The sequence below is a fragment of the Oncorhynchus mykiss genome, chromosome 16 (genome assembly GCF_057628025.1).
Source record: "Oncorhynchus mykiss isolate SJ-2025 chromosome 16, ASM5762802v1, whole genome shotgun sequence".
Lineage (NCBI taxonomy): Eukaryota > Metazoa > Chordata > Actinopteri > Salmoniformes > Salmonidae > Oncorhynchus > Oncorhynchus mykiss.
The window spans coordinates 2204866-2217147 of record NC_143037.1 but is presented as its reverse complement, the minus strand read 5'-3'; the positions used below and the strand labels follow the sequence as shown (position 1 = coordinate 2217147).

Genomic DNA, 12282 nt, shown 5'->3' with positions numbered 1-12282 from the left:
GTGTTACAGAACAAGATGATAGAGTGGATACTGTGTGTGGTTGTGTTACAGAACAAGGTGATAGAGTGGATACTGTGTGTGGTTGTGTTACAGAACAAGGTGATAGAGTGGATACTATGTGTGGTTGTGTTACAGAACAAGGTGATAGAGTGGATACTGTGTGTGGTTGTGTTACAGAACAAGGTGATAGAGTGGATACTGTGTGTGGTTGTGTTACAGAACAAGGTGATAGAGTGGATACTGTGTGTGTTTGTGTTACAGAACAAGGTGATAGAGTGGATACTGTGTGTGGTTGTGTTACAGAACAAGGTGATAGAGTGGATACTGTGTGTGTTTGTGTTACAGAACAAGGTGATAGAGTGGATACTGTGTGTGGTTGTGTTACAGAACAAGGTGATAGAGTGGATACTGTGTGTGGTTGTGTTACAGAACAAGGTGATAGAGTGGATACTGTGTGTGGTTTTGTTACAGAACAAGGTGATAGAGTGGATACTGTGTGTGGTTGTGTTACAGAACAAGGTGATAGAGTGTATACTGTGTGTGTTTGTGTTACAGAACAAGGTGATAGAGTGGATACTGTGTGTGGTTGTGTTACAGAACAAGGTGATAGAGTGGATACTGTGTGTGGTTGTGTTACAGAACAAGGTGATAGAGTGGATACTGTGTGTGTTTGTGTTACAGAACAAGATGATAGAGTGGATACTGTGTGTGGTTGTGTTACAGAACAAGGTGATAGAGTGGATACTGTGTGTGGTTGTGTTACAGAACAAGGTGATAGAGTGGATACTATGTGTGGTTGTGTTACAGAACAAGGTGATAGAGTGGATACTGTGTGTGGTTGTGTTACAGAACAAGGTGATAGAGTGGATACTGTGTGTGGTTGTGTTACAGAACAAGGTGATAGAGTGGATACTGTGTGTGTTTGTGTTACAGAACAAGGTGATAGAGTGGATACTGTGTGTGGTTGTGTTACAGAACAAGGTGATAGAGTGGATACTGTGTGTGTTTGTGTTACAGAACAAGATGATAGAGTGGATACTGTGTGTGGTTGTGTTACAGAACAAGGTGATAGAGTGGATACTGTGTGTGGTTGTGTTACAGAACAAGGTGATAGAGTGGATACTATGTGTGGTTGTGTTACAGAACAAGGTGATAGAGTGGATACTGTGTGTGGTTGTGTTACAGAACAAGGTGATAGAGTGGATACTGTGTGTGGTTGTGTTACAGAACAAGGTGATAGAGTGGATACTGTGTGTGTTTGTGTTACAGAACAAGGTGATAGAGTGGATACTGTGTGTGGTTGTGTTACAGAACAAGGTGATAGAGTGGATACTGTGTGTGTTTGTGTTACAGAACAAGGTGATAGAGTGGATACTGTGTGTGGTTGTGTTACAGAACAAGGTGATAGAGTGGATACTGTGTGTGGTTGTGTTACAGAACAAGGTGATAGAGTGGATACTGTGTGTGGTTTTGTTACAGAACAAGGTGATAGAGTGGATACTGTGTGTGGTTGTGTTACAGAACAAGGTGATAGAGTGTATACTGTGTGTGTTTGTGTTACAGAACAAGGTGATAGAGTGGATACTGTGTGTGTTTGTGTTACAGAACAAGATGATAGAGTGGATACTGTGTGTGGTTGTGTTACAGAACAAGGTGATAGAGTGGATACTGTGTGTGGTTGTGTTACAGAACAAGGTGATAGAGTGGATACTATGTGTGGTTGTGTTACAGAACAAGGTGATAGAGTGGATACTGTGTGTGGTTGTGTTACAGAACAAGGTGATAGAGTGGATACTGTGTGTGGTTTTGTTACAGAACAAGGTGATAGAGTGGATACTGTGTGTGGTTGTGTTACAGAACAAGGTGATAGAGTGTATACTGTGTGTGTTTGTGTTACAGAACAAGGTGATAGAGTGGATACTGTGTGTGGTTGTGTTACAGAACAAGGTGATAGAGTGGATACTGTGTGTGGTTGTGTTACAGAACAAGGTGATAGAGTGGATACTGTGTGTGTTTGTGTTACAGAACAAGATGATAGAGTGGATACTGTGTGTGGTTGTGTTACAGAACAAGGTGATAGAGTGGATACTGTGTGTGGTTGTGTTACAGAACAAGGTGATAGAGTGGATACTATGTGTGGTTGTGTTACAGAACAAGGTGATAGAGTGGATACTGTGTGTGGTTGTGTTACAGAACAAGGTGATAGAGTGGATACTGTGTGTGGTTGTGTTACAGAACAAGGTGATAGAGTGGATACTGTGTGTGTTTGTGTTACAGAACAAGGTGATAGAGTGGATACTGTGTGTGGTTGTGTTACAGAACAAGGTGATAGAGTGGATACTGTGTGTGTTTGTGTTACAGAACAAGGTGATAGAGTGGATACTGTGTGTGGTTGTGTTACAGAACAAGGTGATAGAGTGGATACTGTGTGTGGTTGTGTTACAGAACAAGGTGATAGAGTGGATACTGTGTGTGGTTTTGTTACAGAACAAGGTGATAGAGTGGATACTGTGTGTGGTTGTGTTACAGAACAAGGTGATAGAGTGTATACTGTGTGTGTTTGTGTTACAGAACAAGGTGATAGAGTGGATACTGTGTGTGGTTGTGTTACAGAACAAGGTGATAGAGTGGATACTGTGTGTGGTTGTGTTACAGAACAAGGTGATAGAGTGGATACTGTGTGTGTTTGTGTTACAGAACAAGATGATAGAGTGGATACTGTGTGTGGTTGTGTTACAGAACAAGGTGATAGAGTGGATACTGTGTGTGGTTGTGTTACAGAACAAGGTGATAGAGTGGATACTATGTGTGGTTGTGTTACAGAACAAGGTGATAGAGTGGATACTGTGTGTGGTTGTGTTACAGAACAAGGTGATAGAGTGGATACTGTGTGTGGTTGTGTTACAGAACAAGGTGATAGAGTGGATACTGTGTGTGTTTGTGTTACAGAACAAGGTGATAGAGTGGATACTGTGTGTGGTTGTGTTACAGAACAAGGTGATAGAGTGGATACTGTGTGTGTTTGTGTTACAGAACAAGGTGATAGAGTGGATACTATGTGTGGTTGTGTTACAGAACAAGGTGATAGAGTGGATACTGTGTGTGGTTGTGTTACAGAACAAGGTGATAGAGTGGATACTGTGTGTGCTTGTGTTACAGAACAATATGGTTGTGTTACAGAACAGGGTGATAGAGTGTATACTGTGTATGGTTGTGTTACAGAACAAGGTGATAGAGTGGATACTGTGTGTGGTTGTGTTACAGAACAAGGTGATAGAGTGGATACTGTGTGTGCTTGTGTTACAGAACAATGTGATAGAGTGGATACTGTGTATGGTTGTGTTACAGAACAAGGTGATAGAGTGGATACTGTGTGTGGTTGTGTTACAGAACAATGTGATAGAGTGGATACTGTGTGTGGTTTTGTTACAGAACAAGGTGATAGAGTGGATACTGTGTGTGGTTGTGTTACAGAACAAGGTGATAGCGTGTATACTGTGTGTGTTTGTGTTACAGAACAAGGTGATAGAGTGGATACTGTGTTTGGTTGTGTTACAGAACAAGGTGATAGAGTGGATACTGTGTGTGTTTGTGTTACAGAACAATGTGATAGAGTGGATACTGTGTGTGGTTGTGTTACAGAACAAGGTGATAGAGTCGATGCTGTGTGCCAACCCAGACGATAGACCAGATGCCAGGCAGCTGAAGATAAAACTGAATGAGTGTTCTTGTGTTCTGACCAGAGATCAAAACTTCCATCAAGACAACAGAACAGTCTAAAGACAGTCAGTGGAATTCATAAAGGCTCTCGGGAATAGTATTCATTGTGATATAAAATGCACAACTGATTCTAGATCAGTTCTCTACTCTGAGAGCTATGAATGCAGGCCCTGAACATCCAACAAAACAACAAAATGATCTGATCCTAGATCAAAACAAATCAAATCAAACTTTATTTGTCACATGCGCCGAATACAGGTGTAGACCTCACAGTGAAATGCTGAATACAGCAGGTGTAGTAGACCTTACAGTGAAATGCTGAATACAACAGGTGTAGATCTCACAGTGAACTGCTGAATACAACAAGTGTAGATCTCACAGTGAAATGCTGAATACAACAGGTGTAGATCTCACAGTGAAATGCTGAATACAACAGGAGTAGATCTCACAGTGAAATGCTGAATACAACAGGTGAAATGCTTACTTACAAGCCCTCAACCAACAATGCAGTTCAAGCAAGTTAAGAAAATATTTTCCAAATAAACTAAAGTAAATAATAAGAAAAAGTAACACAATAAAATAACAACAACGAGACAATATACAGTGGTTACTGGTACCGAGTCAATGTGGAGACAATATACAGTGGTTACTGGTACCGAGTCAATGTGCGGGGTTACAGGTTAGCCCGAGGTCATTTGTACATGTAGGTAGGGGTAAAGTGACTATGCATAGATAATAAACAGAGCTATCTGAATTTCAACTGTGTTACATAGACTTTTAATGTGTCATAAATCATGTGTTTTGACTGGATCTGTCTTTACTGTAATGAACTCTGAGTCCCAGCAGAATCCAATATAGTTTGAGTTAAAAAATTGTAATTATTTTGCTGCATTCATGACATAGTCGGAACTAGGAAACTCTGACATTTTCGACTTGGAAACTCGTATCTCGGAATACGACTTTCCCGAAGTGGATCCATTGTTCGCACCACCCAGGACGTTGGATCTAATCCCAGAGGCCGACCCAAAACAACGTCGCCGCAGAAGAGGTAGACAGAGTGGCCTCCTGGTCAGACTTCGAAGACGTGCACCTCACCCACCGCTTCCGAGTATATTACTCACCAACTGGTAGCTACATTAAATATTACCCACAAAACACCAGTCTCAACGTCAACAGTGAAGAGGCGACTCCCGGATGCTGGCCTTCTAGGCAGAGTTCCTCTGTCCAGTCTCAACGTCAACAGTGAAGAGGCGACTCCGGGATGCTGGCCTTCTAGACAGAGTTCCTCTGTCCAGTCTCAACGTCAACAGTGAAGAGGCGACTCCGGGATGCTGGCCTTCTATGCAGAGTTGCAAAGATAAAGCCACATCTCAGACTGGACAATAAAAAAGATTAAGATTAAGATGGACAAAAGAACACAGACACTGGACAGAGGAACTCTGCCTAGAAGGCCAGCATCACGGAGTCACCTCTTCACTGTTGACGTTGAGACGGGTGTTTTGCGGGTACTATTTAATGAAGCTAACAGTTGAGGACTTGTGAGGCGTCTGTTTCTCAAACTAGACAGTCTAATGTACTTGTCCTCTTGCCCAGTTGTGCACCGGGGCCTCCCATTCCTCTTTCTAATTATAGTTAGGGCCAGTTTGCTCTGTTCTGTGAAGAGAGTAGTACACAGCGTTGTACGAGATGTTCAGTTTCTTGGCAATTTCTCGCATGGAATAGCCTTCATTTCTCAGAACAAGAATAGACTGACGAGTTTCAGAAGAAAGGTCTTTGTTTCTGGACATTTTGAGCCTGTAATCGAACCCACAAATGCTGATGCTCCAGATACTCAACTAGTCTAAAGAAGGTCAGTTTTATTGCTTCTTTAATCAGGACAACAGTTGTCAGCTGAGCTAACATAATTGCAAAAGGGTTTTCTAATGATCAATTAGCCTTTTAAAATGATCAACTTGGATTAGCTAACACAACGTGCCATTGAAACACAGGAGTGATGGTTGCTGATAATGGCCCTCTGTACGCCTATGTAGATATTCCATAGAAAATCTGCCGTTTCCAGCTACAATAGTCATTTACAACATGAACAATGTCTACACTGCATTTCTGATCAATTTGATGTTATTTTAATGGACCAAAAAATGTACTTTTCTTTCAAAAACAAGGATATTTCTAAGTGATCTCAAACTTTTGAACGATACTGTATGTATATACTGTATTTTAAACCATATATATTGCATCTTGCCTGTGCCGCTCAGTCATCCCTCATCCATGTATTTATATGTACGTATTCCTATTCCATCCTTTAGATTTGTGTGTATTAGGTAGATGTGGAATTGTTAGATTACATGTTTGATATTGCTGCGCTGTCGGAACTAGAAGCACAAGCATTTCGCTACACTCGCATTAACATCTGCTAATCATGTGTATGTAACCAATACAATTTGTATTGATGATTTGATTTGAAAGATGATACCTGAGTTTCCCACTTGAAAACGATCCGAATTAACCAATTGGAAGCTCTTTGCAAATAACTTACATTCATTTGAATGGGAAATGTGGGAAATCTTAATTGGGCATGGGACACAAGCTACGGCTTGATCACCCTTTAGCTGGCCACCTTTGATGAGGTTGTTTAGTGATTAAAGGCCGAAACACCCACTGAATCGAAGGCACACTACTGAGGATGTGTCCCAAAATTGACATCTTAACCCAGTCTAAGAAATAAACCTCCTATGCCACTCTGTCAACATCACGGCAAATATCATGCGAGTGCATTCCATCTATTGGCACAATGGACAGTTTTTAACATCTCATCCCGTGTTTTATGATTCTGATTCTAGTTCCCCCCCCCCCCCCCCCCCCCCCTTGTCACGAATGCAGGAACCTGTCTATCCATGAAGAAACAGTTGACATACTATAAGGGTACAAGTCCCATGTTGAAACCATTGCTTTAGTTTACCAAGAGTACCTGGTCCTTGATGTTGATACTATACACCATGTACTGTATGTTATGCACTGTAGGCTACGGTATGTTATGTACTGTAGGCTACGGTATGTACTGTAGGCTACGGTATGTTATGTACTGTGGTCTACAGTATGTTATGTACTGTAGGCTATGGTATGTTATGTACTGAGGTCTATGGTATGTTATGTACTGAGGTCTACGGTATGTTATGTACTGAGGTCTACAGTATGTTATGTACTGAGGTCTACGGTATGTTATGTACTGAGGTCTACAGTATGTTATGTACTGAGGTCTACGGTATGTTATGTACTGAGGTCTACAGTATTTTATGTACTGTAGGCTACGGTATGTACTGTAGGCTACGGTATGTTATGTACTGTAGGTTACGATATGCACTGTAGGCTACGGTATGTACTGTAGGCTACGGTATGTTATGTACTGTAGGCTACGGTATGTACTGTAGGCTACGGTATGTTATGTACTGTAGGCTACGGTATGTTATGTACTGAGGTCTATGGTATGTTATGTACTGAGGTCTACAGTATGTTATGTACTGAGGTATACGGTATGTTATGTACTGAGGTCTACAGTATGTTATGTACTGTAGGCTACGGTATGTACTGTAGGCTACGGTATGTTATGTACTGTAGGTTACGATATGCACTGTAGGCTACGGTATGTACTGTAGGCTACGGTATGTTATGTACTGTAGGCTACGGTATGTACTGTAGGCTACGGTATGTTATGTACTGTAGGCTACGGTATGTTATGTACTGTAGGCTACGGTATGTTATGTAGGTTACGGTATGTACTGTAGGCTACGGTATGTACTGTAGGCTACGGTATGTTATGTACTGTAGGCTACGGTATGTACTGTAGACTACGGTATGTTATGTACTGTAGGCTACGGTATGGTATGTACTGTAGGCTATGGTATGTTATGTACTGTAGGCTACGGTATGGTATGTACTGTAGGCTATGGTATGTTATGTAGACTACAATATGTACTGTAGACTACGGTATGTTATGTACTGTAGGTTACGATATGTTATGTACTGTAGGTTACGATATGTACTGTAGACTACGGTATGTACTGTAGACTACGGTATGTTATGTAGGATACGGTATGTTATGTAGACTACGGGATGTTATGTACTGTAGGTTACGATATGTACTGTAGACTACGGTATGTTATGTAGACTACGGTATGTTATGTAGACTACGGTATGTACTGTAGACTACGGTATGTTATGTAGACTACTGTATGTTATGTACTGTAGACTACGGTATGTTATGTAGACTACTGTATGTTATGTAGACTACTGTATGTTATGTAGACTACGGTATGTTATGTAGGCTACTGTATGTTATGTAGGATACGGTATGTTATGTAGGCTACGGTATGTTATGTAGGATAATGTTTGTTATGTAGGATACGGTATGTTATGTAGACTACTGTATGTTATGTAGGATACTGTTTGTTATGTAGACTACCGTATGAAGAATGTTGTGGAAATTTCCTGTATTACCAAATCATGAGAGAGTAAACCACACACAAGTCAAGAGTTCTTATAAAGTCCATCTTTAATTATATGAACTTCACCATAGCCCTGTGACTCTCAGATCAATTCAGTGTCTATAAATGAATTCTCTGAGAGTGCTTACAAAACAGTTCTTAGTATCATTTATAGCCAAGACACACCCATCTCAACTCACATGACGAAACACAGATCTTAGGAACAGTTCACAAAGAACATTTTACTTGAAAGAGGAGTATCCCATAGCTAGATAGCATTAGCTATAAATTATTGTTCAGTTTGGTTTCCTAAACGGAAGTTCTTATCTCGTTCTTGGTACCACTTAGGACGAAAACATTACCTCATCCAATGGCATATATCATATATTGTCAATTCTAGATACCCCCATCTCAAATACAATCCCTCCTGGACAAGATCAAATGAGAGGAGTGACTGGCACATAGACATTATAGAACCAACTAACTGGTTCCTCTTTAATCACCATCCCATGACATCCCTTCACATGGTTTAGGAATAGTTACAGACACATTCACAGATAAGACTGACCTGACCTCTCCGCTCTCTGGGCCCCAAGTAACTGAGCTCTAGCAGAGAAGGGATAACTGCAAACTGCCAACAGTATTATTCAAAAAGAAAACATCCTAATGACAAATATCTCACAAACATTATTATGTAAATAAAACATCCCTATTTATCAATGTTACCTAACTAATTCTGATTCTGCTACCACAAGCATTAAGATGCTGAGCTGAACATCATTCCATGAAACCGTTATTTATAGGTATAGATAGATAAAGCAGATTAACAGGAAGTTATTAACAACTATGGGTATAGATAGATAAAGCAGATTAACAGGAAGTTATTAACAACTATGGGTTTAGATAGATAAAGCAGATTAACAGGAAGTTATTAACAACTATGGGTATAGATAGATAAAGCAGATTAACAGGAAGTTATTAACAACTATGGGTATAGATAGATAAAGCAGATTAACAGGAAGTTATTAACAACTATGGGTATAGATAGATAAAGCAGATTAACAGGAAGTTATTAACAACTATGGGTATAGATAGATAAAGCAGATTAACAGGAAGTTATTAACAACTATGGGTATAGATAGATAAAGCAGATTAACAGGAAGTACATGATGTGCTTTTCTTAAATGGACAGGAATGTTATGAATGTTTCAGACTTATAATGTTGATTAGATGGGCTTTGAGAAATACATCTCATGAACTGAATAAATATTGGTATTTTATTAGGATCCCCATTAGCTGTTGTGAAAGCAGCAGTTACTCTACATGAAACATGACACAGTACAGACTTTTTCTTAAACCAGGTTTGCTGTTCATTTGAGCAATATGAGATGGAAGGGAGTTTGATGTAATAACAGCTCTATATAATACTGTATGTGTTCTGGATTTGGGGTATTGTGAAAAGCAGGTAGCCCTGTTTGATAAGAATACATGTGTTAGTCATGTTCTATGTCTATTTTGAGTTAAAAGATATGTCTAGGTAATAAAAGTTTAACCTTGTCTAAAATAAAACCAGAATCGTTTTCAATAATTGACAGACATCATAGCTGAGTAAGAGGTAGCCTGAACAGCCGCTAGTTGGCGCTATTTGCCTTTATTTTTATGGCCAATAGCAACCACTAGCAGCTGTTCAGGCTAATCACAGGCTGACACTCATATCAGGTTCAGTACTGTTTTAAGGCGAATCGAAAACTAAATTGTCTACAGGAAACTACAGAGAAATAGTAATGGCGTCTTTTTGTAGGCACTAACTCTGGCATGGTTCTTTGGACAGATCCTATGAGGAAAATGAATGGCGTTTTTGGAAAAACGACGAAAATAAGTTGGGTATGTGGCAAACACCCAGGCTATCCGGAAGGTGAAAGTTATTTACTTTAAGGAGCAGTTCTCTCTCTGTGGGTCGAACCCCAAGAAGTTCTGGAAAATGGTTAAAGACCTTGAGAATGATTCCTCCTCCTCACAGCTGCCCATGTCCCTTAATGTTGATGATGTGGTTGTTACTGACAAGAAGCACATGGCTGAGCTCTTTAATCAGCACTTCATTAGGTCAGGATTCCTATTTGACTCAGCCATGCCTCCTTGCCCGTCCAACATTTCCTCATCTCCCACCCCTTCTAAAGGGACCAGCCACGATGCTCCTCCCTCTCTTCTCCTGCCCGCTATGAAGTTTCTCCCTGCAGGTGGTCACTGAGTCTGAGGTGCTAAGGGGCTCCTAAAACTTGACCCCCCCCCCCCCCACAAAAAAAACATCTGGGTCAGATGGTTTAGACCCTTTCTTCTTTAAGGTTGCTGCCCCTATCATCACCAAGCCTATCTCTGACCTGTTTAACCCGTCTCTCCTTTCTGGGGAGGTTCCCATTGCTTGGAAGGCAGCCACAGTTCATCCTTTATTTAAAGGGGGAGATCAAGCTGATCCTAACTGTTATAGGTCTATTTCTATTTTGCCCTGTTTATCAAAAGTGTTGGAAAAACTTGTCAGTAATCAACTGACTGGCTTTCTTGATGTCTATATTATTCTCTCTGGTATGCAATCTGGTTTCTGCTCAGGTTATGGATGTGCCACTGTAACCTTAAAGGTCCTCAATGATGTCACCACTGCCCTTGATTCTAAGCAATGTTGTGCTGCTATTTGATATGCAAATGATACAGTATTATACTCAGCTGGCCCCTCGCCGGATTTTGTGTTAAACTCTATACCAAAAAAGTTTTCTTAGTGTCCAACAAGCTTTTTCTGCCTGTACACCATGCCTAATCCGGACGCGCACAAATAGATTTTGTTGAAATATCAAAACAAACTCTGAACCAATTATATTAATTTGAGGACAGGTCGAAAAGCATTAAGCTTTTAGGGCAATTTAGCTACATAGCTTGCTGTTGCTATTCATTTGTCCTGGGATATAAACATTGAGTTGTTATTTTACCTGAAATGCACAAGGTCCTCTACTCCGACAACTAATCCACAGCTAAAAGGGTAAACCGAGTTTGTTTCTAGTCATCTCTCCTCCTTCAGGCTTCTTTTTCTTCTTTGGACTTTATATGGCTATTGGCAGCTAACTTTCATAATAAGATGAATTACCACAACCGACCTCAGTTCATCTTTCAATCACCCAATTGGGTATGTTTTGCTAATAACCAATGAGAAGATATGCTTCTAAAAATCAATGAGGAGATGGGAGAGGCAGGACTTGCAGTGCGTTCTGTGTCACAAATAGAATCCACTTCTATTTTAACGCCTGGCAACGCAGATGCTTTTTGGCTCGCGCGAGCAGTTTGGGTGCAATGATTGGATAACATGTACATTTATTTTGCAATGATTGGATAACATGTAGATTTATTTTGCAACGCTCGCAAACGCGACTCGTCCAGTTTGGGCATGGTGTTGACCTTGTTCTGAACACCTCCAAAACAAAGGTCATGTGGTTTGGTTAGAAGAATGCCCCTCTCCCCACAGGTGTGATTACTACCTCTGAGGGTTTAGAGCTTGAGGTAGTCACCTCATACAAGTGCTTGGGAGTATGGCTAGACGGTACATTGTCCTTCTCTCAGCACATATCAAACCCGCAGGCTAAAGTTAAATCTAGACTTGGTTTCCTCTATCATAATCGGTCCTCTTTCACCCCAGCTGCCTAACTAACCCTGATTCAGATGACCATCCTACTCGTGCTAGATTACGGAGATGTAATTTATAGATCGGCAGGTAAGGGTGCTCTCGAGCGGCTAGATGTTCTTTACCATTCGGCCATCAGATTTGCCACCAATGCTCCTTATAGGACACATCACTGTACTCTTCTGTAAACGGGTCATCTCTATACCTCTTCAATCTCATCATTCAAAGACTCAATCATGGACACTCTTACTGACAGTTGTGGCTGCTTTGCGTGATATATTGTTGTCTCTACCTTCTTGCCCTTTATGCTGTTGTCTGTGCCCAATAATGTTTGTACCCTGTTTTGTGCTGCTGCCATGTTGTGTTGCCATCATGTTGTTGTCATGTGTTGCTGCCTTGCTATGTTGTTGTTTTTAG

At 40.7% G+C, this 12282-nt stretch overlaps 1 protein-coding gene across 8 annotated transcripts in view; it reads left to right on the top strand.

Annotated features, from left to right (window-relative positions):
* The window catches only part of eif2ak2 (eukaryotic translation initiation factor 2-alpha kinase 2), a 50540-nt gene that overhangs the window by 35122 nt on the left and 3136 nt on the right, over positions 1-12282 (top strand). For 6 of the 8 annotated variants that reach the window (XM_036945759.2, XM_036945758.2, XM_090201576.1 and 3 more), the window contains one exon: positions 3643-4480. The exons of 1 other annotated variant lie outside the window; for it this stretch is intronic. In XM_036945759.2, coding sequence (XP_036801654.2) covers positions 3643-3780 — 138 coding nt within the window. In that variant the 3' untranslated portion in view covers positions 3781-4480. 8 annotated transcript variants of the gene reach the window in all.